A 27,309-nucleotide genomic window follows, 5' to 3' on the forward strand; every position below is an offset into this window, starting at 1 on the left:
CATCGGTCTAGTTAATATATATATACGTCATTGAGATAAACACTCATTTCAGTTCTATTTGGTTCACTAAGCGACTGGTTAATTGTGTCTGTTTGGAAAGGGAGGTCACTCTGCGATAACTTTAAAGATCGAAATAGAAATCGTAAGTGTATTTTATGTACATTTTAAATGAATTTGAACTCCAGCAGTGGCTAGGTTCGAAATAAATTGCATATCATGTTTGATAAATGTCCATGTATACACTCGTGTGACCGTGTAGCTGTGTAGCGTACGCATGTGGTTGCTATGCTTGTTTACGTTGTCATTTCGACGCTGTGAATGTGATTTTTTTCTTCGCAAAAAACCCTGGCCTGTAGGCCTATATGAGAATTAGTCTCTGTCCTATTCATATCAGTATCAGCCCGACTTGTATATTTTTAAAAATATATTACGGTCCATATGGAGTTCAATAAATTGTAGTATTTTTATTCACTTGTTGAAAATCTTCGATTTTGACTAGTCTGGTTATGATAGAATGACCATAGCAACCATTATTGTCAGACCAGCCTTGAAATTAAATTTACTTATTATCTTTCAAATACACTCACTTAAGGCCCGGTCCTAGTGGCCGATGGACACAACGTATGCAAAAAGGACACAGCGGACGAACAAACTTTTGTGGGTGGCTCCATCCGTTTTCATCCGCTCCAGAAATGGACAAAATTGACGAAAATTTGCAGAAAACAGAACGGAAAAGAACGAAAATGAAATGAAATGAAATGGGGTTTAACGTCCTACTGTTCTGCTCCTAACCTGGGCTAATGAAGACGGGCATACGCCATACAGTGTGCTATGAGGGAAATTTTGCCCGGACAGCGGCACTACGGCCTACTCTTATATCGAATTCCAACTGCCAAGGGATCTTTTACGTGCACGCCAATGTGTACACGGGATCTCGGTTTTTTCGTCCCATCCGAACGACTAGACAGCTTTCCTTGTCAGCTCCTCCGTCCTGCATCACTGACAAGGGAGAACAACGCCGGAAAATCTGGATGAACTTTCTCGGCCAATGCAGGGATCGAACACCCGACCTCCAGGCTAGCGAGCCAGCGTCTTACCCACTTAGCCACCGTGATCCCCGGAAAAGAACGAACGTGGGAAGTATGTAGCGGGGATGTTAAATGGAAGTTCATCGGAAGCCTAGTGGATGAAAGCGGGTGGAAGTGGATGACAGCTCCGAAGGGGTTAGGCAAATTCCAGACATCCTTCAATATACCAGATACATCCCAGATAAAAACGCTTTGACGCTTTGTCCGTTTTGAAAACTTTATTATACGAGATGCATACGCTTACACCCTTTCTATTTCCGTGCTACTAACGATGTATAGACGTTCCATGTACCTTATCTTTCCTCCCTCTTTCTGTTTTCAGCTGGAGCGGATGTGAGTTGCGAGGATGCCCAGAGGATGCAAAGAGGATACAGTGGACGTTTAACGGATGATAACGGACATGGAACGTTTGGTGCTCGTATATGTTGTGCATTTACATCGTACATGGCAGAAAGTTCGTCCGTTATAAAAGTTTTGTGCAGCTCAAAAGTTTTTGCGCGGATGAAATCAAAGTGAACGGATGCTCGATGGATAGAGCGTATGAAACACCCCGTACCGAAATGAAGTGTACACTTCCTCCGAAGTGTTCATTTCCAACACACTTCTATAGACACTCGATTGAAACAAATAAGTGAATGTACTGAAATATGGCGTCTGTCTAAAAATAGGTCATTAGCGGGGTTCGCTCTTCACGGAGTCCAAGTACTAGATACGCAGCTTATTATTGCGATATCCCCCCTTTCTGTATCGAGGAAATGTAATCCTGTATTCATTATTTACACATAATAATTAATCATATTGGTGGTTATTCGCTGTTTCGCTTCGTCTAAAGTCCAGTGGTACGGAACTCGTATTATTTGACGGGGATATGGCCGGGTATTTAAATTAAAAATATTGGTCTTACAATACAAAATTCCAGATGTCATATTACGTATCACTGAAAAGCACATTCTTTGCACTTTTCAAATATGTAAATTATTTTTTGGCACATTTATTTTTATTTACTTTGAAAAACAATCAATGTTGGATGGTACTAAAATCTATTACCATGTTTACGCAGAGGTGGTGTGTTGTTGTCCACCAACATGGCGGCGTCCTGTATCTAGGTCATGTATCGGATACCGGTACGCTCTATATATAGGCATAGACTATAATCAAAATGGCCGAAGAGAATTGAATGTTTTGATAGTTGAATTTGATTAGGACCTAATGTGGCTTTGAACACACGGCATGCAAGCATGCCTGCCTTATTTGACATTATATTATTTCAAATTATACTGCCACCATGGGCCGTAGGCGTTATATAGCGATTAGCGACGATTCCCGAATGATCGAGATTTACGGTCGGCATTTCTTTTATCAGGCTAACGCTTCAAAATGTACACAAGTGAATGACGAGTCTTATGTAAAGCTAATCTTACAAATAAACTTGCTATTTCTATCAATGTTTCAGGTACCTATAATAACAGACCATCATGTGTAGGCTACACGGTAAAAGTAAAAGTAAATTTGCTGGAAATTTGGTAATCCTTGTAAGACTTGATGTGTTGTGTAGGCTGCACGGTGCCGGTACATATTTAAAATATTTCATTCAATACCCGGTACGGTATTTTAAAAGACCAAAGCCACCAATAATACTCAATAAGCAATACATGTAGTTTTACATCTGACTGTCATAAAATTTTGTAAATGTATATGATAGCCTAATATTGCTGTGATATTTAAGCAAAACTTTATTAATATAACCAAATAATAAACTGGATCTTAGTAAAGCATCTAAAGAATGGGCTAATGTAAAGCAAATTAAGATTTGGCAAATAAAAATTCCATTTGGCCATAAAATATATAAACAATTTTGCATGTGAAAGTGATAGCTATAAATTGCTATATCCTATGTTTACAATATTATGCTGCTGACATTTTATTGTTGTTGAAATGAGTTAGTGCATATTGCTTTAAGCGCTGGACGCAGTAGCCGAATGATTCTGCCGAATGAATCCGCGCTTAATGATTCGCGAATCAAACATGTTTGATATATTTGCCCGAATTATATTTAATCACCAATCATATCGAGAAGTCACGTGATTGTTTGAAGACATGGTTGCTGCCATGTTTAATCATGCGATGTCAAAGGTGATGCAATCGACTTGTGAATCAGGTGAGAGTATGCCCACTTATTTGGCCGAATGATTCAGCTAGTGTATCCACGACAGACCTTGTGATTTCATGTGCACACATTAAGCACAAAACCATTCAACCCCCACATTGAAAAAATGAAATGAAATGGGGTTTAACATCCTACTATTCTGCTCCTATGCTGGGCTAATGAAGACGGCATACGCCATACAGTGTGCTATGAGGGAAATTTTGCCCGGGCAGCGGGACTATCGCCTACTCTTATATCGAATTCCAACTGCCAAGGGATCTTTTACGTGCATTCTAATGTATACACGGGACCTCAGTTTTTCGTCTTATCCGAAGGACTAGACAGCTGTCCTTGTCAGTCCCTCCGTGCTGCATCACTGGCAAGGGGGAACCACGCCGGAAAATCTCAATGAACTTTCTCGGCCAATGCAGGGATCGAACCCCCGACCTCCAGGCTAGCGAGCCAGCGTCTTACTCACTTAGCCACGTGACCCCCTCCCACATTGAAAAGAAAAGACACAAGCAAAGAACTAAATGTTAGCCCAGAAGTTACCTGGTTTGTGTTGAGTGGACATTAAACCCCATTTTTCTCACTATCTCATATACAAACACAAAATGTGCTGTGGGAAATTTTACCTTGACAGCTGCCATATGACCTACTCTTATATCAAATTAAAACTGCCATGGATTCTTTTACATGCTGGTTTCGATTCGCTGTATTATAAAGTCTGTCATTGAGTCAACTGGCGTGGTTTCAATTCCCCGGCTGTACAAGACAAGGAGTAGGGTCGCCTGTCCAACCTCGTGGGTTTTCTCCGGGTCCTCCGGTTTCCTCCCACTGCTAAAGACCCCTACACGCAAGCGAATTATTGAAATAAAATTATACCATATGAAAGGCCCCAAATGACCTAGTTTGTATCGACTGGACATTAAACCCCATTTCTCTCTCTCTCGGTCAGACAATTTGGGAGAATGCACAGACAGCGGTGCTATATGAACAGTATGAACAACTAGATGCTGTTTCTTGCCAGGACCCTTGTCCGACACCACTGTCAATGGTAAATTATTCCGGAAATCCTGAGTAATTTTGTTGACATGCCGGGATCCAACCTGGGATAATTGAAGCATTTATTCTTAACACAAAAGAATTACTCATGCTCTTATTATCAAAAAACGTTCAAAAAAGACACCCATTACATATGCCATACAGTGTGCAATGAGGCACTAAGGCCTTACATGTATCTTATTTCAAAATCCAACTGTCCAACTTTTACATACACGCCAATGTGCATGTGTGATGTCGGTTTTTTTTTGTTGTGCCATCCGCACGACTATACAACTGTTTCCTCCTGGTCCCCATGGTTTTCTCCCACTACAAAAGACCCCTACAGCCAAATAATTGAAAAAAAATTGATCCATGTGTTAGTCCTGCTATGGCGTAGTTTGTGTAGAGTGGACATTAAACTTCATTTCTCTCCCTTCTTGCCAGGCCCTATGTCCTGCACCACTGGAAAGGGGGAACCAAGGCGTAAAATCTAGAAGAGCTTTCCTGGGCAATGACAGGATCGAACACGGGACGACTCGGATAGTGTGCCAACATCTCACTCACTGAGGGGGGGTGGATGACCGTATGGGTAGCACGTGCTCACTGTATTATAAAGTCTGTCATTGAGTCAACTGGCATGGTTTCGATTCCCTGGCTGTACAAGACAAGGAGTAGGGTCGCCTGTCCAACCTTGTGGGTTTTCTCCGGGTCCTCCGATTTCCTCCCACTGCTAAAGACCCCTAAGCGGAAGCGAAGTATTGAAATAAAATTGAACCATATGTTAGTACCGAAATGCCCTAGTTTGTGTCGAGTGGACATTAAACCCCATTTCTCTCTCTCACTCACTGAGCCACAGTGTCTCCCAATATCAAGCAAGAATTTTCTTTGATCTGACAAGCTGGATTATATTCAATATACATGTAAGAACCAGAATTGTTTTAATTTGAGACAATTTTTTTAGATGTGGTTTAAAATTATATTACATTCATTAAAGTGAAAAGAAATTGTACGACATGTACTTGTAAAGTTGTTTGATATATACAGTTTCAAAACAAATTTGGTTTTGTAAAACAAAAAGTTACTGTAGGCCCTATTGAAATTTTCTCTTTCAGTATTTGACCAAATTTGTTATTGATGCCGACAAAATTTGGTTTTGATACCATAAATTAACCTTCCAATACACCTATGTAAACTTTTGATAATACCGGGGGTGGGTTTTGGATGGCTGAATGGTTAGCGTGAGTGCGTTGTATCGTAAGGTCTGTTATTGAGTCAACTGGCATGGTTTTGATTCCCCTGTTACGTGACTAGGAGTAGTCGCCTGTCCAACCTTGTGGGTTTTGTCCGGGTCCTCCGGTTTCCTCCCACTGCTAAAGACCCGTATGTGCATGCGCAAATTTTTGAAATAAAATTGAACCATATGTTAGTCTCAAAAAGACATTAAGTAGGTCTGTAGTCTATATTAAAATTGCGAGAATCTGTCATTTAAAAAAAACAGTCCTAGGCCTAAGTAGGCCCTGAAATGAAATGAAATAGGGTTTAACGTCCTACTGTTCTGCTCCTGGTTTTGATTCCCCAGTTACGTGAAGAGGAGTAGTCGCCTGTCCAACCTTGTGGGTTTTCTCCGGGTCCTCCGGTTTCCTCCAACTGCTAAAGACCCCTACGTGCATGCGCAAATTATTGAAATAAAATTGAACCATATGTTAGTCTCAAAAAGACATTAAGTAGGTCTGTAGTCTATATTGAAATTGCGAGAATCTGGCATTAAAATAAAAAACAGTCCTAGGCCTGCGTAGGCCCAGAAATGAAATGAAATGGGTTTCACATCCTACTGTTCTGCTCCAGGTTTTGATTCCCCAGTTACGTGAACTAGATCTATGCAGAGAATTGATTTATTCATTTCATTTTCATGGCATATCATTGCCATTGTGATTGTCGAATTGAGGCGCCATGGGTGTGTGGACGAGTTGACCTATGCCGTGTCAACGACTAACCAGTGTACATGTATTTTAATATTTGTGGACTACATAACTAGACTTTTTGTGTGGACGAGTTAACTGGCATTCATTTTGAATGATTACAGTTGATTTCGGTAAATTTAAACTGTGGTACACTGTATTGGTACTTGAAAAAAGGTGAATTTATTTCGTCTTTATTTTTTTTTTCAGAGGTTGTAAATTAATAATCCACCAGTGCAGTATGTGAAAAATGTGTCTAGACAAGATGGTAAATTGAAGTAAACTTATTCTGTCACCCTACATGTCTGTTATCCCATACATGGGCTGATGATCTGAAATCCGTTAGTTCAATGGCTCTTGAGGTTGATACATGGTTGGGCGGCCTGAGAATCTGAAAGTCAGTTATAGAGATTACCCCTCAGTACTGCTGTCCAATAATCATACGTTCCCTAATTCCCTGTAGTTTAAAGGCAGCTAATCTTTCAAACTTTTATTCCGATGGTCCCAATATTGAATAATTTCTCAAGTAGAAATCACATGGAATCCACCCTCGCCACTGTTACAGTTCAGGGTTCGATAACAGTGTTGCCAAGTAAGTTCCTCACAATTTCCTGGCATGATTTCTCCTTGTCAGATTCAGATAGGAAGAAAACCATGGACATGGAGGACACATAAAAGAACCCTTGGCAGTTGGAATTTGTTATAAAAGGACATGGAAGACACATAAAAGAACCCTTGGCAGTTGGAATTTGTTATAAAAGGCTGCAACTCTGCGGTCCAAACAAAACTTCCCTCAAAGCAACAGAAACCCTCATTGTCATAGGCCACTGCATAGCGTATGTTCATCTTCATTCAACCTCATTTCCCTTTTTTTTTTTCAGAAAAATTCCAATTTTAAAGTAAAGAATTCAAAGACGTGTATGACATGATGCGAAACACTCATTACCTTATGCATGTGTAGGTAATATTTAAATTGATTTTTAAGAAAACTTGCTTCACAGGTCAAATTTAGCCTAGAACACTGTAAATGATTTGGCTTAGTAAGACGCAGGCACCCTAACCAAGAGGTCTTTGGTTTGCCAAGAAAGTTCTGGAGTGGTTTTCCCTTGTCAGCGTGGTGGGACTGGGAGGGCCTGGCAAGGACAGTATCCAGTTGTTCAGAATTAGATGGTACAAAAAACACAAGATCTACAAGAACCCTTGACAGAATTCAATATAGTAGGCTTTAGCGAAGTGGTTCTGGGCAAAATTTCCCTTATAGGTCACTGTATGGCATATATCTGTATTCATTAGTCTGGTGGGTGCTTAAAAGTAGACATTAAATTTGATTAAATTGTTATGCTTGGTATTGTTGCTGGAAAATAAAACATGACACATTCCTAACTCAACATTAACTTTTTAGGGCAAGTAGTTCAATGATTTCACTTGCCTGAAAATGAAACTGATTGCCCAAATGTACAAATTGCATCAATTTTGCTTTGTGGGATAATTAAGTCATATAGGTGGGATTGTTTATGTAGTCTGATAAAAAATTTCCAGTTAACTTTTAATGTCACTCCCCGATCCTTTTTATACACCAACATTTTCATGTGGACGTATATTGTCGTCGCCCCTGTCCGTCCGTCCACAATTGCTTGTGAACACTCTACAGGTCACAATTCTTATCCAATTTCAACAAAACTTCAAATATAGGTATATCTCCCCAAGATCTCGGTTCCTTTCGATATTAATATTAGCATGTATCGGACCATAACTTCCTGAATTATGGCCCCTGATTGTACGAAAAATCGCATTTTTAGCTTGTGGACCCCATAGAGGTCACAATTTTTATCCGATTTAAAAAAAAACGTGTGAATATATCACCTTTACACACTAAGAGTGGTTGAGTTCGAATTTCGTAAAAATCGGACCGAAACTGACGGACAAAATGGCCACCCCTCGTTCGCAAATAGTGTCAAAATATTGCGTATCAGGGTTGTGGACCCTCTGGAGGTCACAATTTTCATCTGATTTTAATGAAACTTCAAATGCATGTTTATAACCCACAGATCTCGGTTCCTTTCGATATTTGCGCATATCGAACCATAACTTCCCAAATTATGGTTCTTGATTGTACGAAAAATCACGTTTTTAGCTTATGAACCCCATAGAGGTCACAATTTTTATCCAATTTAAAAAAACATGTGAATATATCACTGTCACACCCTAAGGGTGGTACGTTGAGTTTGAATTTCGTAAAAATCGGATCGAAACCGACTTACAAAATGGCCAGCCCTCGTTCGCAAATAGTGTCAAAATATTGCGTATCAGGGTTGTGGTCCCTCTGTAGGTCACAATTTTTATCTGATTTTGATAAAATTTGAAATGCATGTTTATAACCCACAGATCTGGGTTCCTTTCGATATTCGCGCATATCGAACCATAACTTCCTGAATTATGGCCGAAAAATCGCATTTATAGCTTGTGGTCCCCCTAGAGGTCACAATTATTATCCGATTTAAAAAAACGTTTGAATATATCACCATTATACTCTAAGGATGGTCGAGTTCGAATTTCGTAAAAATCGAACCAAAACTGACAGACAAAATGGCCATGCCTCGTCAAATAGCGTAAAAATATGGTATATCAATGTTGTGGACCCTGTAGAGACTTGAAATGCATATTTACAACGCAAGATCTTGGTTCCTTTCGATATTCATGCATATTGGATCGTAACTTCCTGAATTATGGCCCTTGATTATATGAAAAGTCGCGTTTTTAGGATGTGATCCCTCAAGATGTCACAATTTTTATCTGATTTAAAAAAAGTTTGAATATATCACTGTTACACCCTTATGATGGTTGAGTACGAAGTTTCGTACAAATTGGACCAAAACTGCCGGACAAAATGGCTGCTCCTTGTACGCAAATATTGTAAATATATGGTATATCAAGGTTTTGGACCCTCTGGAGAGAGGACACAAATTTGATCCGATTTTGATGAAACTTGATATACATGTTTATAACCCAAAGATCTTGGTTCCTTTCAATATTCATGCATATCGGATCGTAACTTCCTGAATTATGGCCCTTGATTGTATGAAAAATCACTTTTTTTAGCTTGTTCTCTGTCCATCTCTTGCAAAATGTGGGCATATCATGCATGGCAACCGCTTGTTAAAAAAAGTATGGGGATTGTTTGTAAATTGCTGCAATTAAATTGTATCTTTTTCTCACTATACATGTAACTCATCCACTCATACGGAGGGGCTGACAAGGAAAGCTGTCTTGTCATTCGGATGGGACGAAAAACCAAGGTCCTGTGTACACGTTGGCGTGCACGTAAAAGATCCCTTGGCAGTTGGAATTCGATATAAGAGTAGGCCGTAGTGCCGCTGTCCGGGCAAAATTTCCCTCATAGCACACTGTATGGCGTATGCCCGTCTTCATTAGCCCAGGTTAGGAGCAGAACAGTAGGATGTTAAACTCCATTTCATTTCATTTCATTTCATACCCTCATTTTTGAGAAGAATCATCCTATCTGATCTAAAAAGATAATTTTATGTTTTCAGATGGTGAGCTTGTGACCCGGATGGATGAATGATGGAAAGACACATAAGTGCTGTATACAGTATTTGGTATAAATCAGTCATTGAAAGTCATTACAGCTGAAGATTTTAATGACGCTCTGTACTGGTACTAACAATGTTGATTACAGTCAATGGAAGGTAATCCTTTGTAGGCATTCACATTTCAATACAGTCGTATATTTCCGTCATCCACTCCTGTGGTCTGTCATCCATATTTGTCTTAGCACAATACAGGCCTTAGTCTTAGTTAATCCCCTTTCCTTCATGGATTATAGCACCTGATTGTATTGAAAAAATCACATTTTGAGCTTGTGAAACTTCCAGGAATCACAATTTTTATCTGATTTTAAAAAAACCGTTCAACTATATCACCGTTACATCTTAATAACAGTTGAGCTCAAATTTCGTGAAAATCAAACTGAAATTGCCCAACAAAATAGCCAAGGTTTTGGACCCATCTAGAGGTCGCAATTTTGAACTTAAAATGTATGTATATAACCCAAAGATCACAGATCCTTTCAATATTCACGCATATTGTGTCGTAACTCCCTGGATCTCATTTCCTTTCAATATTCATGCATATCAGACCATAACTTATAGATTATGGCCCCTGATCGTATGAAAAATTGCATTTTTAGCTTGTGGACCCTTTAGAGTGACAATTTTTATGATAAAACTTGAAATGTATGTTTATATCCCAAAGATCTCGGTTCATTGGAATATTCGGGCATATCGGACCAAAACTTATGGATTATGGCGACTGATTATACAAATCACATTCTAGAGATCACAACTGTTATCCAATTTTGATGAAACTTAAATCGCTTTTTTGGCTTGTTCTCTGTCCACCTCTTACAAAATGTGGGTGTATCTTGCATGGCATCTGCTTGTTTTCACTGTGTTTCCATGGGAATCTGGGGGGTTGGATGGCCGAGTGGTTAGCTCATGTCTGTCATTGAGTTAACTGGCATGGTTTCGATTCCTCAGTTGTATGTGATGAAGTGTAGGGTCAACTGTCCAATCTCATGGGTTTTCTCCAGTTTCCTCCCACTGCTAAAGACTGCTACGCGCTATCGAATTATTGAAATAAAATGGACCCATATATTAGTCCCGAAATGACCTAGTTTGTATCAAGTGGACGTTAAACCCCATTTCTCTCTCTCTCCACATGAATTTAGTATTTTCTAGTAAGATTGGGTGTCTCTACTTTCCATATCCAAACTTACCATATTTTATTCGAAATAATCACCCTATAATTACTTTTTCTGAATGCATCTTTAACTGAACATTTTTTTTGTTTTAATTTCAGGTTAATCAAACCAGAATAACAGCACCTATGAATGTGGTCGAATAAGGTGTGGAGGTGATTAATAGCAACATTGAATGTGGGTTGAATATGGTGTGTTAAAGATGCAAGAAAACACACGAAATGTGTAAACTGTAATGGATTATAGCCTGGCGCTATCCAAATTACAAAACACCTGCCCTTGAGTCTATAATTATTTATTTTTTATGGCACCCACATTTTCATGTCGCTGCCTCTGTTCGTCCAGATGTACCTCCGGTGAAATTTGTTTGTGGTCACAATTATCCGATTTTAATGAAATTTAAATGTATATTTATATTCAAATCATCTGGGATCAGATTCATTTTGAACTCTAACCTCATGGATTATGGCCCCTTATATTGTGGTAAATTGGGTTTTTAGCATGTGGGCCCATCCAGAGGATTTTGGCATAGAATATTACACCTGATTGTACGATCCATTGTTTTTAACTTCTGGATCCTCTAGAATTCGCAGTTTTATATGCCAACATTTCCCATGCCTGAATTAACCCCTCTTTGCTGAAGATTTGACTTTCGAGTTCAGAGTTATGCCCCATAGCCAAAAACTTTGAATTTGATAGGAGTTACAGTTTTTAACCGGTCCTTTTCAGATTTGGTGTGAAGCATTGGATTCATGAGATCACAAACCCCAACGATATGCAGTGATTAGAAGATAACCTTTTCAAAAAAGCTTGTGAGTGTGATGAGGCTACAATTTATTAATTTGCCGTGTAGCTTTGGCACCATGAGAGGACAAATCCAATAAATTTCAGCAATCCACACTTAACCCACTTTTTTGGAAACCATGTGAACGTGATAAAGCTACAATTTTTTTAACAGATTTTTTTCTAATTCTATATGAAACATTGGGACAATGAGTGGATTAGCCTTATTTATATTCCTTATTCTCTTTTGCAATATGTGGGTGTATCTTAGATGGCAACCACTTGTTAATTGTATCAATTGTGTTGTAATATTTTGAAAACAATAATAAATATCAAAGTGTTATTTTGTTTCATATTTGCGGTTTTTCAGCATAACTAGGATTATTCAGTGTGCTATGAGGGAAATTTAGCCCAGATGTGGCTTTTCTGAATTGTCCTCTTTTAATTACACAGGTTTCTTTTTTTTTACATGGACGACAATTTCTACATGGAACTTTGGCTTTTCAGCCCCATCACTATCACAACCAAACACCATCCTTTGCCAGGTCCTAGATCCACTGATCAGGCGAACGGTGCAGAAAATCCTGGGAGGGTGGAGTAACTTTCATGACCGACACTGGGATCAAATACAGCCCCCCCCCCACCTGGTTTGTGAGCTAGGCCTCACACTGTTGAAGTCTGCAACCTTACTGGGTAAAAGTGATAATAACAACCAATAAGCACTGGGTTAAAGTGAGAAAAACACCCGATAAGCACTGGGTTAAAGTGAGAAAAACACCCGATAAGCACTGGGTTAAAGTGAGAAAAACACCCGATAAGTACTGGGTTAAAGTGAGAAAAACACCCGATAAGCACCGGTTTGAAGTGAGAAAAACACTGGGTTGAAGTGAGCAAAACACTGGATTGAAGTGAGCAAAACACTCCATAACCACTGGGTTGAAGTGAGAAAAACACCTGATAAGCACTGGGTAGAAGTGAGAAAAACACCCGATAAGCACTGGGTTGAAGTGAGAAAAACACCTGATAAGCACTGGGTTGAAGTGAGAAAAACACCTGATAAGCACTGGGTTGAAGTGAGAAAAACACTCCATAAGCACTGGGTTGAAGTGAGAAAAACACTCCATAAGCACTGGGTTGAAGTGAGAAAAGCACCGGGTTGAAGTGAGAAAAACACTAGATAAGAACTGAGTTGAAGTGAACAAAACACTCAATAAGCGCTGGGTTGAAGTGAGCAATACACTCGATAAGCACTGAGTTGAAGTGAGAAAAACACCCGATAAGCACTGAGTTGAAGTGAGAATAACACCCGATAAGCACTTGGTTGAAGTGAACACTTCGTTGAAGCCTAATTTGCATATTTGGCATGGCTTCTTCCTCACTTCAACATCATTTCTACCTTCTTTATTTCATTGAAAATTTGAAGTGTTGTTACGGAAGTGTGGTAGAAATGAACACTTCAGATATCAAATTTTTCACTTCGAGCATGTCTCGGTTTAGTGTCACCTACACTTCATATGGGTGGCGTCATCACTTCATTTGCGTGAGGGACGTATGCAATGAGTACACAACGGATGCATGGCGTTTTCAAACTGAGTGCACATTTTTTCCCCGTTTTACATCCTCTTTGCATCCGTAAGTGCAGTGGGACCGGGCCTTAACTTTGTTTTTTTGTGGGTTTCAGGTGTGTTTCAATAACACGAGGTACAATTTTATGGATATACAATTACTGAGTTTCATACTAAGCGACGTTTCGACGAGGATACTCTCGTTTTTATCAAGCAAATGGTGTATCAAACTCAGTATCAAACTCAGTAATTGTATATCCATAAAATTGTACCTTGTGTTAATATGAACGTTTTTTTTCTTTCATTTATGATTGCAAAGCTATTTCATGTTTCTACATAAATTTTTTGGCTATAATTGGTGGGGAAGGACAAGTTTTATTGGAAAGTCAGGTTAGATTTGGTATAGGAAAACACTTTTTCATTTTTTTAAAAAAAATGTGGGTATTCAATGTTGCCTCGTCAATGGGGTAACTTTGAACAGTACATAAAATTCCATTCGATAAATGTCAATTCACGTTGGAGACATCTGGGAATAAAAACTAAGACACTGTATAAGACGTATTATGATATTTTAATAAATTTATCAAAATAGAATTAACATTTTAACAAAAAAATATTAATTAAATTTATTTAATAAATAATCAACAATTGAACAGAAATTAACAATTGAAAAGAAATTAACAGGAATTAACAATTTAACAGGAATTAACAATTTATTGTAAAAAAATATAAATAAAAATATCTAAGATATTTACTTAATCAATTCATCAACAATTCAATTATCATTTTAAGAAGAATCAACAATTTACTGTAAATTACATAGGTATGAACCTAATTCACGTTTCAAAAAGGTTAGTCCAAATCTTCTATAGATTTCGGGAACTGATAAAACCTTAATAATTTGTTTGAACTCAATAGTGCCAACATCAGGGATATTCGGCCATAAACACCTACAAGGCACCTTTTGCGAAGCACGGAGAAAAGAAACATCATACATATAGTTTTGGGAATCGGTTGACTTAACACAAAATTGACCAACAGTTGGTTCTCGGATTTGTTTTACAGCATCATCAGTATCAATTTCTTCCACATCATCAACATCAACACTTCCCAGCATACCACTACTACTAACAGTATCCGATTCGAATCCACTCTCATTTTCTTTATCAACTTCCATGACTACCGGTATGTTTTCTTTTACCGAATTAATATCTTCAACACTAATACTACAACCTGGTTCAACATCTATTCTCTTCATTCGCTTTTTTAGCGGTTCGTCTTCCGGATTAACTCCTCTTAATGTCATTAACAAATCTATTAATGAATTAGATACATCCAAAGATTTATTTAATGAGCTGTCAGGAAGTCGTGCTTGAACAATATCTTGGTCTAGTGGGAAAATACCACATTTTTAAATCCTGCAACTAGATGTTCACTTATTTCAGATTCTGTAGGGTATATTTCAGAGTATAATGATTTAAGAAGGCGTGGAAATTGATCTTTACTTAAAACTTGTGATTTCTTGCCTTGTTTAGTTTTCCATTCATCCAATATTTTTCGCCAAGAACGTTTCAGTGGCCCATAGAAAGATACATCCAATGGCTGTAGAATATGAGTTGCATTTGGTGGTAGACAAGTAAAAACAATATTATTTTCCTTTGCAACTTTGAGAACCCGTTCACCAAAGTGGCTACTAAGATTATCATGCAACAAAAACAGTTACAAACCAATCTTCAAAAGTCGTATTATCAAACCAGCCACTTCTACTCCTGTTGTATCTGGTATTTGCGGGTCTACCCTCTATCCAAGTTGACCATATATGTTCACTTTTATATACTACGTATGCTGGGAGCATTTTTCTAGCGGCAGACCCACAAAACATAATGGAAGTTGCTGTTTTTGAGCTGTTTTTAATTCTTTCCGGATATTTTACACCTCTTTGGAAAATACATTTTTTGGACCTGGATCATCAGATAAATTTGCTTCGTCATAATTGAAGACGTTTTCTGGGTTTATTTGGCTGCCATCATCATTAAGTAAACTTTGCTGTAAATTATTAAAAAAAAACTTTCAACAGTCGACGACGATATACCTGCCCGAGCTGATTTGATATTTTGGCAATTTCTTCTTACTAAATGTTGCCCAATCAACACTGGGGATGTTTTGTTTAAATTGAACTATGGTGCGATTTTGACGATTTAAATATGATTTTATCAGGAGTCGTAAATCTAATAGATCCAAAGGAAATCCCCATTCAGACACTAATACCATATGACTAATTAAATGATCTTCATCTTCTTGTGAGAAAACTGGAGGCCGACCAGGCATACCAAGGTGTTATAAATAATAGATGCCTTTCTTAAACTATTAGTGCCATTTTTAATTGATGATACTGCATCTTTAACGAATCTTCGGAGTAGTTCTTGTATGTATGTGATCCAAGCTTTCTTTTGTAATTCCGAACCATATTTAATGTAAAAATACAAAAAGAGTAGTTAATTTATTCATTACTAATACTCATATGTTTATGATATGTCAGAAACATGACAATTATTATGAATAAATGTCTTTGGGGCAACGTTGCCCCGTTTTTCTTTGTAAATGGTGTATTTTAAAATTTGTTAAGCTCAAACTTTTATTTTTGTTCAAAATCATAAAGTAATTGTTTCAACTTTGGTAAAAATGTTTAATCTACATAAAAATGGAGTTTTCTAAGGTTAAATAATCTATACTTACATATTTCTAGTATAAAGTTGACAAGCTGTACATTTGTTCTAGGCACGACCTTGACAGTAAGGTTACAGATGCATGATGGGAGTAATATTTCATAAAATACAAAACATTTTTTTTTTATCTAAAATAATATATTTATTCAAATCAATTATTATTTATACAATATAAACAAATAAATAAAATATATATGATGCTTAAACAAAATACTGAAAAACGTTCAAAGTTGCCCCAACCCTGATGACATACAAGAAAAAATTCGTGAAGATTTCCTAGAATAAAGTTTTGAGGTGTAGAATTTTTGGCCACTGCAAACAGAGTCTAGCACCCAGAAAATATTCATTCGCAGTGAGTCGCCCAGGAAATTTAGAGGACTGTTATACTCATTCGACGCCACTTTTCGACCAATCAGAATCCACGAAATTTTCATTTTGGGCTACAATACATTATAATTAATAATTTTAGTATTTTTCAATTTAAACTATTTAATAGCATCTCTATTAGATATATAACTATAAATATTTATTGTAATTTAATAGAAACTCTATTATGAACATAACAATAAATATTTATTGTAATTTAAGGTAAGCTATTTAAAACATATGTACAGGTTGTCTCTACTTTTGTGGTCTACATTCGTCCAGCTTCTGTATAAAAAAACAACAAGATTTCAATTAAAAATAAACACAAACTGTATTGTAAAACATCTTTATAATAAATGATTTTTCTATGTCAGGAAATTATGAACAATCCTTTCAATGGGACATTGGAGTCGCAGTGGCTCAGTGAGTAAGACGTTGGCTCGCTAACCTGGAGGTCGCGTGTTCGAACCCGGTATTGGTTGAGAAAGTACATCGGGATTTTCCGGTTTGGTACCCTCTTGTCAGGCCTACTGTTCTGCTATGAGGGGAATTTGACTTGGGCAGCGGCACCACGGCCTACTCTGATTGTGAAAGGACGCCCGGAAGGACAAGGGCGACGACATAATACGTCCACAAATTCAGGCATACTGTGTGTCTTTAAATGCCAAGAATTGTACGAAAAGGAATAATATTATTTGAATAAATCTTTTCTTAGAATAAAATTGTCTGTATGTCTCACCTTATTTGCCATAAACACCTCCGAGGCCTCCCATACCAAGACCTCCCATCATCATAGGGTTGTACATTCCGCCCATCATACCATGTCCACCTCCATACATACCCATGCCACCCATACCTCCCATCATGTATGGACTGTATCCTCCCATCATACCCATACCTCCCATACCCATACCTCCCATCATACCCATACCACCCATCATACCAAGTCCACCCATCATACCCATACCGCCCATCATGTATGGACTGTATCCTCCCATCATACCTAACCCTCCCATCATCGGGTCTACTCCAAGGGCAACAGTGGCTAGAGCCAGACAGAGAGTGAGAGATAAGATGGTGTTCATGATGTGATTTGATACTGAAAATCAAAAATGTAAAATATTAAAAAAAAATAAGCAACTTGGGCCCTAGGAGTCTTTTAAACTGTAACAGGGGCCATCGTGGCGGAGTGGGTAACGCGGTAGTTTACTAAAGAAGATGACTCGGCTTTGAACCCTGTGTTGTCAGTGATGCAGGACGAGGAGGTGGTGGGGCTGACAAGGAACAGTGTCTAGTCCTTCGGATGGTCAAAATCCCGGGGATCCGTGTGTACATGTTGGTGTACACGTAAAAAAAATCTGGGCAGTTTGAATTTCCCGCACACCACACATTACATAGTGTGTGTACATTTTGATTGGTCCAGAAAAGTAGGACGTTATACATCCTTTCATTTCTTTTCTTTGAAAATTTGTCGGAAGAAATTGAAACATATAGACGCTTAATACACTGTTCTCTCTGAAAACACACCTTTCGATATATAAATCATTCAAACGAAATTAAAATTTATATGTTAAAAAGGTATACATTAAAATCGACGATTTTGATCGTTTTTCACACAATATCTAATTTTTCACGGATTAATAAATGCTAAATTGATAACTGAACATTTAACCGAGAAAACAAAACCAAAACAGCAGATAATATCCTCAGACCTACGATGCTAACAAGGGGGAACCACGCCGGAAAATCAATATGAACTTTCTCGGCCAACACGGGCCCCCCAGCTTAGCCAGCCAACGTCTTATTCTCTAAGTCACCGCAGCTCCGCTGGGCTACTGGAGACGGGATTCGATCATAAACAACACTTATAATACAAATAGAATCTTTTTACCTGGTGCTTTAATCTGAGATATCTTGTTAAGAATAATTCCTGTTGTGAAGATTTCATTCAAGTCGTTTGTTTTTATAAATTTTCTTCCGTCATGGTTCATCCGAAAAATCACGCTCGTAATAGATTTGATTCACATTACTCGGAATTATGTCAAAATTAATTTAATTGACATTAATAACACGGCTATTCAGAGACATAAGATGCTTGTAAACGGACATATTTTCTATTCATTATGTCATTGTTATATATTATTTTAAATGAACGAATGAACGAATAAATGAATGACCCCAAGGCGGGTCATACACAATACCATATTAGTGACTTAATGTTATTTGAATTAGATGAGTTGTCGTATTGACCCCAGTATAAGATCCGTGTACAGGGAAGTGTAATTATACTATTCAAAAAAAGTAGGGGATATTTGATTTTTAAGTGTTATTAAAGTCACCTAATGAAACTGACGAAGAAACAAATGACAAAATGAAATGAAGTTCACATTCATCGATTTATTCCAAATGATCGTTAGACTAAGTAAGGCACAGACTGACCATTATAAGGGTAAAATGATACCCGGGGTCAAACAGCAAAGTTACCACAGCATCACAACCAAGTCAGTAACGGGTAAATCCTCCTCTGTTTGCCAAACAAGCATTGAATCGACGTGGCATACTCCTAATGAGATGTCTAAGGTCATTTTGGTCCAGATTGTCCCATTCCTGTTGCAACGCAGCAGCAAGTTCTTGGACATTGGCAGGACGTTGTTGACGTTGACGTAACCTCTGTCCAAGCATGTCCCAGACATGCTCGATGGGGGAGAGGTCGGGACTCAGTGCTGGCCAAGGTAATGTGGTGATGTTCTGTTGTTGGAGGTAACCTGTAACGATCCTGGCCCTGTGACATCTTGCGTTGTCATCCTGGAAGATGAAACGGCGGCCATGACGTCGTGCGAACGGCACAACATGGACTGCCAAGATGTTGTCCCGGTAGTACTGGCCTGTAACACGCCCTGCAACAACATGTAAAGCCGTTCTTCTAGCAACAGTGATGCCTCCCCACACCATAACAGAACCACCCCCAAATCGATCATGTCTGATGACGTTAACGTCTTGGAAGCGCTCGTTTCGACGACGCCACACCCTCCTACGTCTGTCCAAAAAATCAACAGTGAACCTTGACTCATCTGAAAACATCACATTGCTCCAGCGTCGATTATCCCAGTGTTGACGATCCCTACACCAACGACGTCTTGCCTGAATGTGATGATCTCTCAAACAAGGGATCTCGCGAGGACGTCGGGCGCGAAGGTGACCCCTATGCGGTCGATTCCGAATCGTCTGGCCACTTACTCTCACACCAGTGTCTGTTTGAAGACGAGCGCTGATCTGATTTGCTGTGATGACACGATTTCTCAAGGCCAAGGTACGGATAAATCGATCCTGGGCTTGAGTTGTCGCCCTTGGTCGACCTGAGCGTGGTCTGTCCTGTACAGATTGTGTATCACGGTATCTGGACCATAGCCTGCTTATGACAGACTGAGAAACATTCATCGTCCGCGCCACAACCGCCTGTGTTGTGCCGATCTGTAGCATGCCAAGGGCACGTAACCTTTCATTTTGGGTAAGCCGACGCATATCAAAATTTGTTTTCTGGTCACTAAAACAATTAAACTGATGTTTCCACCCTGGAATTCAATGCCACAATGACTGTAACATTCAAAGTCAGAGTCGTGCAAATCTTGGGTTGGACCCCCATGATGATCCCAAGCATCACCTGCATTCCATGCGGTAGCTATTGGTGCGTTTGGGCGTCACATGTAACTGGAAATGTTTCTTCTGTTAGGTTCTATAGTGACTTTTTTCGTAGTCATTTGCATATTTTAGTATTATGCCCCCAAAATCAAATATCCCCTACTTTTTTTGAATACTATAGTATACCAATTAAAGGTAGTATATAAATATAGGTATATTTGATAAGATAACCAACAGTTTTCTACAACACATCTTCGTGTAAATATCTACAGGTAAGTCCGATGTCCGGAAAAAATTCCCCTCACAACAGAGTCTACATGGTATCTCCTGTAGTATCGTTCCGTTTTACTCCACTATCCCCTGGATCCATTCACGGGGGAGACACACAGTCAAATTATCCGCCCTTGATAATTGTGCTATCAACCAATCAAAAACATTTATAAATAGGAAGCGAGTGGACGAACTGGTTTCTTTAGATTACGTTGAAGATCACGTGACGGGGCCAGAAAATGAAACTAGCTTGATTCAATTTTCTCTCACCCTCTTATATACCATTTTGTCTCCTCGGATTTGGGTCATTATAATTTTCAGTGGATGCCAAGATAGATTTTATTGATTTTGAAAAGGATATATGTCAATTTTTTTCCAATCGGGGCCTATGAACGCCTAACCCCTCTGGGCCCTCGGATCACGTCCGGCGGTTGAGGTCCAGTCCGCCCCTGTGTATGTGAATGTGGGTGTGTGTACAGCTTTATTTAAGTTTACGATTTTGTTTTAATTACATTTCAGCATCAACTCAAAACAAGAAAATGAACACCATCCTATCCCTCGCTCTCTGTCTGGCTCTAGCCACTGTTGCTCTAGGAGTAAACCCAATGATGGGTGGTGGATTAGGTATGATGGGAGGATACAGTCCATACATGATGGGAGGTATGGGTATGATGGGTGGACTTGGGATGATGGGAGATATGGGTATGGGAGGTTTGGGTATGATGGGAGGATACAGTCCATACATGATGGGTGGTATGGGTATGTATGGAGGTGGACTTGGTATGATGGGTGGAATGTACAGTCCTATGATGATGGGAGGTCTTGGCATGGGAGGCCTTGGCATGGGAGGTCTTGGTATGACCGGATACAAAAAGTAAAGTAAGTTCGAAATCTAAATTAATAATTTATTAATGTTTGTAAATAATCGAATGATCGCGATGGAAGTAACACGCAGTAGGCTGCTTAAAGTCTTGTAATTTGGGGTGGGAGTGTAGGAATGACCGTTTTTCATAAAAATAACGTATGCCATTCTGGGCATAAAGATCTGTTAAATAAACAAGTCAAGTAGACTTGGTGTCATTTGTTTTGTTTATCAGTTGGAATAAATTAACAGAACGGGTGTGTTGTATTTCTGCCCAACTATCTCCTTATGACGGTTATCATGCACGAAGTAGTAAATGTTTATTCTTTCTAGATAAAACAATTACCCCTTTTTGAACTCCATACGTCTAACCATTCATGATACACTACTGTAATATATACATCTACTACCATGTATATTAATAGGGACGAGCTGGACCTCGGATCGTCGGGCGTGGTGAAGGGCAAATCGGCCATGATTGGCAAATAAAATTAACGTATATTTTTTTTTCAAAATATATAAAATTGATCTTGCATCAACTGATAAATATAATGACCTAACTCCGAGATAAAAAATGATATGTGAGTGGGATGCAGAAATTGTGAATCAAGCTAGTTTAGTTTTCTCGTCATGGTAAACAGTTGGTCCGGTTGCTCAGAGCTACCCTGTCACGTGTTCTTAACCATGGAAACCAGTTGGTCTGGTTGATCAGAGCTACTCAGTTCACACCCTGTCACGTGTTCTTAACCATGGTAAACAGTTGGTCTGGTTGATCAGAGCTAACCAGTCTACACCTGTATATTAATGTAATCACTATAATAATGTCTATAAATATATTTTATTTAAATCTGTAATATATTTATATAAACGTTTGTTTATTTACAGGAACATCTGTGATATAGAAGATATAATGTTAAAACTAGCCATTGGTCATCTATTTATTACCATTTTGTTAGAATAAAATCTTTAAAATCAAAACGGTATCTTCAGGGTTTTTTTAATATGGTAGTGTAAGATTATAGAAAGCAGTTTTATAATAAACATTCAATTCTGTTATAATTCTGTTTGAAATCGAACGTTTATTAAAAACTGGTTGCACATACAAAAACACATTTTTGTAATTTAACCCATTTTTAAATAATTGCAGTAGATTATTACACCTATAGAATATTTACTACACAATATTCACCATGCTTTCTCTATTCTGTAACAAGGTTAAAGTGAAAGGGTGCAATGAAATGAAATAAAATGGGGTTTAACGTCCTACAGTTCTGCTCCGAACCGGGCTAATGAAGACGGGCATACGCCATACAGTGCTATTAAGGAAATTTTGCCCGGATAGCGGCATTACGGCCTACTCTTATATCGAATTCCAACTGTCAAGGGATCTTTTACGTGCACGCCAATGTGTACACGGGACCTCAGTTTTTCGTCCCATCCGAACGACTAGCAGCTGTCCCTGTCAGGGCCTCCTTCCTGCATCCCTGACAAGGGGGAAACCACGCCGTAAAACCTGGATGAACATTCTCGGCCAATGCAGGGATCGAACACCCCACCTCCAGGCTAGCGAGCCAGCATCTTACCCACGTAGCCACCGTGATCCCCGTGAAAGAGTGCAGTGGCGCCTTTTGCGTCATGGGTTTAGAAATTGTGCGCCCCCTCTCTGAAACGGTTGCAATAATTATGCTCAACATACATCAAAGAAAAGAAACGCAACAAATCAATTCTAGTATGTTTCATGTTCCACACATCTCAAAATACCCCCCCCCCTCCTCCAAATAAATATTGTGTTTATGTGCCCAGTTTAAAGTTATATTTTATACACTAGCCTTTGTGTTTATAATTCTTTACAGGACATTTTTATTCGTGTAGGAATGGAGAGGGGGGGGGGGTAGTTCTATCCGAGCTCTCTTTATATCTTGCAAATGGTCCTCTATTTTTGTATCAGAAATCGATTCAACTTCGTTGAGTTGTTTAGACAGTGGTATCACGTTATACTGTATCAGAATATTAGATGTATACTCTTAATAAAAAGAGTATACTTTATCAAAAGTTATAGACCCCTAAGCCTTTTTATATTTTTTTATATTTTTGGGTTTTTTTTCTTCCTATTGTACCAGATTATTACATCAGTCAATAGACGTGATTACATCAGCCAATAGACGTGATTACATCAGCCAATAGACGTAATTGCTGCAGATTATGCAATCTGGTTAAAACACAGATCCTATTTCGTTTCGTTTTTCATAGTTCAAAATTTCGTTTTACTTGTCTTTACTACACTAGGTTCTGGAAGTTTTGTTATAAAATCTGCGTTCTGGGGCTGGCATGAGGGATTAGCCAATGAACACCTTTTGCAAGAAATATATGCGCCTGGTTTGATCTGTGCTCTCCTTCCTTCACCACTTGCATCGCACTGGAAGCTTTCTCGGCCAACACCAGGATCGGACACGGGACCATGACCTAGTGAGCCAGCCAACTTCTTATTCACCGCGTGCGATTTAAATCGTCTTTTACAGAAGCATTTTTGGTAAATTTGCTGAACTATTCTTTTTCTGATGAGCTTCATGATCGTGACAAACAGAGCACAGGTATTGCTACATTGATCGATCAAAAGGATACTTTCCTTAAACGGACAACTTCAACAGACCCTTTCATTGAAACGCGGTGTATAATTGAGCAACTAATACTGCGATTGTGACAAGACACCCTACTTGGATACAACTGTGAATAGTCTAATGATCATTGACCATATATGTGCTATCTATTGGGATAGAGCGAAGATATAAGATTATGGACAAGTTTTAATATAAACTGAATGTCAGGAGACAACCCAATTTAAATGAGATTTTTAATTTTAGTGTGAAATGTTCTTCACCGACCCATCATATAAGGAGATGACATAGGTTTGATCTCGTCTAGGGGAAAATAGTCCGATTCAAGTAAGATAGACATGTTCATTGATCTATAATACATGTATTAATATAGGGGGCAATCTCTGTGTAATAATCAGTCTCTAGATTGTATACGGGGCTGGAAATAAAAATAAGAACAACTGATAAGGCTTTAATACGTTTATAGTTAGTAAACGTAACTGAAAATATGAATGACACTTAAACAGTTCTAATCACTATATATTGTTAAGTTGATTATCAAGAGAACAGTAGTTATAATATAAGTATATGCAAATTTCAATAAAGCCTTTTCGGGTGAAAATGTACAATATCATAATATAAGGATATGGTAGGAAATAATAAAGCAATTTGCAGATCCATAAGTACAGCCATGCGAAGTCGAAGAGGGTTTTCTACAAGCGATTTATTGAAATAAAATTGAACCATGTGTTAGTCCCGAAATGACCTAGTTGTTTTATGAGATAATCATTCAGTTTAAATATTATAATGAGTTTGTCATACAACTAGAAAGGTATGTATTTAGAACTCATCTATAATAATCTTGATTATTTTGACTGTTGTCTGTATAGTAAAGTTGTTGTCGTCATCAAGAAATCCATTTTCTTTATCAGAAAGTCTATTCCAGTCTATGAATCCAGACCAACCCCAACCGCCTACGCCAGGTTTATATGTATTATATTTATTATTTTCTCTATTCTTAGATTGTTGTTTATCTTTTATATTAATCAGTGTGAACCTGTAGTTAGCCTCACATGATTTAATATCGGCTGTGTCTTCTGTGTCATTTAGTCGTAGGTAAATACCTAGAGTTGGTACAGTGTTTGTCTTCTCTTTCTTTACAGCTCTAATATACCATGGTAGACCTTTAATATAATAATCATCACCATCTACTCCATCATCTCCTTGTGATTCTGACTCAACTTCATCCAAGTTGAAACTAGTTGTAAAAATGGATCCTTCTTGATACAGTAAACATCCTAGTTGTTTTACTAACAATGTTTTATCAATCACAGATTGTTCAAAAAACGTGTATTTTACATCAGGTATATCCAACTTTCTTAAACCGCTCTCCTCCTTTTCCTGTTTAACTTGTGGTATTCTGTTAAAAACCTGGACAATAGATGTATCTTCTATAACATCTCCGGTACATTTAACACTGGCTTTTAAATCTTCTATTAATATTTTCATCTCTCCCAGAGGTTTGATCATTTTATCTATTTCCTCATCACGTGACTTTTGAATTTCGGCTTTTATTTCCTCTCCAGCTTGTTTGGCTTCAGAACAGATCTGTTCAATTTGTTGGTCAACGGCATCACATGACGTTTTTGCAGAGTATTCAATATCTGTTTTAATTTTGGTCAACGATTTGTAGAACTTTTCAAATTGACTAATTTGAGTTTCTATATCGTCTTGCAAAACTTTTAGCTCATCTCTGGTTTCAACGTCGATGTTTTCACCATAAAGATCAACAAATTTGTGCGAAATGTGGTTTGTCACAAAACAATCGGAACAAACAGCTGTTGAACAATCTTTACAATAACATCGCACTTCTTTATCATGGTGGTTTGGGCAGATATCTTTAGATTTAGACTCGGCGGTACCCCTACCTGGTGTCTGTAATGCGACCCTAACATCCAAAATCACGTGTCCACGACAAGACTTAAGTCCATCATGTGTGGTTCTACAAGACTTACACAGATATTGTTCACAATCCTCACACCTGAACTCAGAATCAACACCAGTTTTACAAACATCGCATGGTGGAACTTCTGTTTTACAAATATCACTAGCCAACTCCTGTTGAACATCTACATTAGAGGCAAAACCCATAACGCCATCAGTAGGGATACTAACAGTATTACGACATAATGGACATGGAAACTGATTGTTAGTAGATACTTTGTTGATATAATCTTCTAAACAGTTCAGACAGAAAGAATGTTGACAGTCGATAATCTTGGGTTGTTGAAATTCGTTTAAACAAATACTGCATACTGGTTTTTCTTGGTCGAAAGTAGCCATGTTGATTGTAAAGTCACCTATCACACGAATAATGTTTCTTGAAACTCGCTAAGTTAAAGTCGCCTTCTCACATGAATAGTACATCTGCAAACTTAAAGGGTTACGGTCGTCAATCACATGAATATTATCCTGTCTTGTCTGTCTCGGTATATTTACATCCAGCGCTTACAAATATATTAATTCACCTCCAAATGTGAGTTATCATGTATAATAAATAGGTCGCTGTTATTACAGTAATAGTGTCCCTGTTTTAATACATATACCACTACCAGATATCACAGAAAGCCTATTTATACCGTTTAGCTATTCAAGTTTGTTTTCATGTAATGCACCTCTAAAATGAAACACGGTTTGACTTTACACTGTCCTATTATGATATAGATCCTATAGTAACATAAGCATAACTGAATATTCTTGATTATAAGGTAGGTCATAGTGTACTTACACGTAACATATCACAATGATATATACATGTGTATACAACAGTATATGTCTACATACAAACACTTACTGACGCGTGACACATGATAACCACCACTGTTCAACTTTCAGTTTTAATTCTTGGAAGTAATAATAGGTATTCACAATATCTGATTTAACATTAGTGTATATATTCCTAGAAACGTCTATTTTCAATTTCCATTTAATAGTCTCGCATACCCAGCCAGTCCACATTTAAACAACATATAATATTGAATGAAATGATTGTGTCTCTAATAATTTGGGTCACCATTATGACTTTCTTAAGATATCACAAATAATTTCGTTCTTGGTCTGCGCGCTACATAACACGCACGGCGCGTTGTTTTTGTTTTTATTGGATTATTAAAAGTTGAACAGTATTACAAACATGTGTCAGCTCAAATGTTTAGATACATCTGAAATGTGCCTACATATCAATACGTATATTTTGTAGTAAATATATTTTGTATATGTCAGTATGCTAGTCTTTTAGTGGTTGGAAACGTGCTGTCGTTGCTTTGAAACATCCATTTCGAACCCACATTCTAATGAACAAGAGGGGTGGCGCGAAAGGTTAGCTCGTGTGTCTTGTATCATAAGGTCTGTCAATAAGTCAACTGGCGTTTTTCGATACCCCAGTTGTACGTGACAAGGAGTAGGGTCACCTGTCCAACCTCGTGGGTTTT

General features: G+C 38.1%; 1 protein-coding gene and 1 long non-coding RNA gene across 5 annotated transcripts; one reads left to right on the forward strand and one right to left on the reverse strand.

The window, feature by feature from the left end:
• Positions 1-12,139, forward strand: LOC126815973 (uncharacterized). 4 transcript variants are annotated; one of them, XR_007678147.2, is made up of 5 exons: positions 1-142; positions 1,411-6,504; positions 7,118-7,193; positions 9,788-9,943; positions 11,115-12,139. It is a non-coding gene; the product is annotated as an uncharacterized LOC126815973 (long non-coding RNA). The 4 variants fall into 4 exon arrangements; XR_008787481.1 differs by having other exon boundaries at positions 82-195; positions 7,118-7,197; XR_008787480.1 differs by having other exon boundaries at positions 82-195.
• Positions 12,140-24,292: 12,153 nt separating this feature from the next.
• On the reverse strand, positions 24,293-26,812 carry LOC126815388 (tripartite motif-containing protein 45). The gene has a single exon (XM_056099458.1). It carries the CDS (start codon positions 26,159-26,161, stop codon positions 24,659-24,661), a length of 1,503 nt encoding a protein of 500 aa, XP_055955433.1. The 5' UTR covers positions 26,162-26,812; the 3' UTR covers positions 24,293-24,658.
• Positions 26,813-27,309: the final 497 nt, after the last annotated feature.

Source organism: Patella vulgata, chromosome 3 (assembly GCF_932274485.2).
Source record: "Patella vulgata chromosome 3, xgPatVulg1.2, whole genome shotgun sequence".
Taxonomy (NCBI): Eukaryota; Metazoa; Mollusca; class Gastropoda; family Patellidae; genus Patella; species Patella vulgata.

Coding starts and splice junctions, on each gene's coding strand:
- LOC126815388 (XM_056099458.1), bottom strand. CDS start 26,161: ATGGCTACTTTCGACCAAGAAAAACCAGTATGCAGTATTTGTTTAAAC.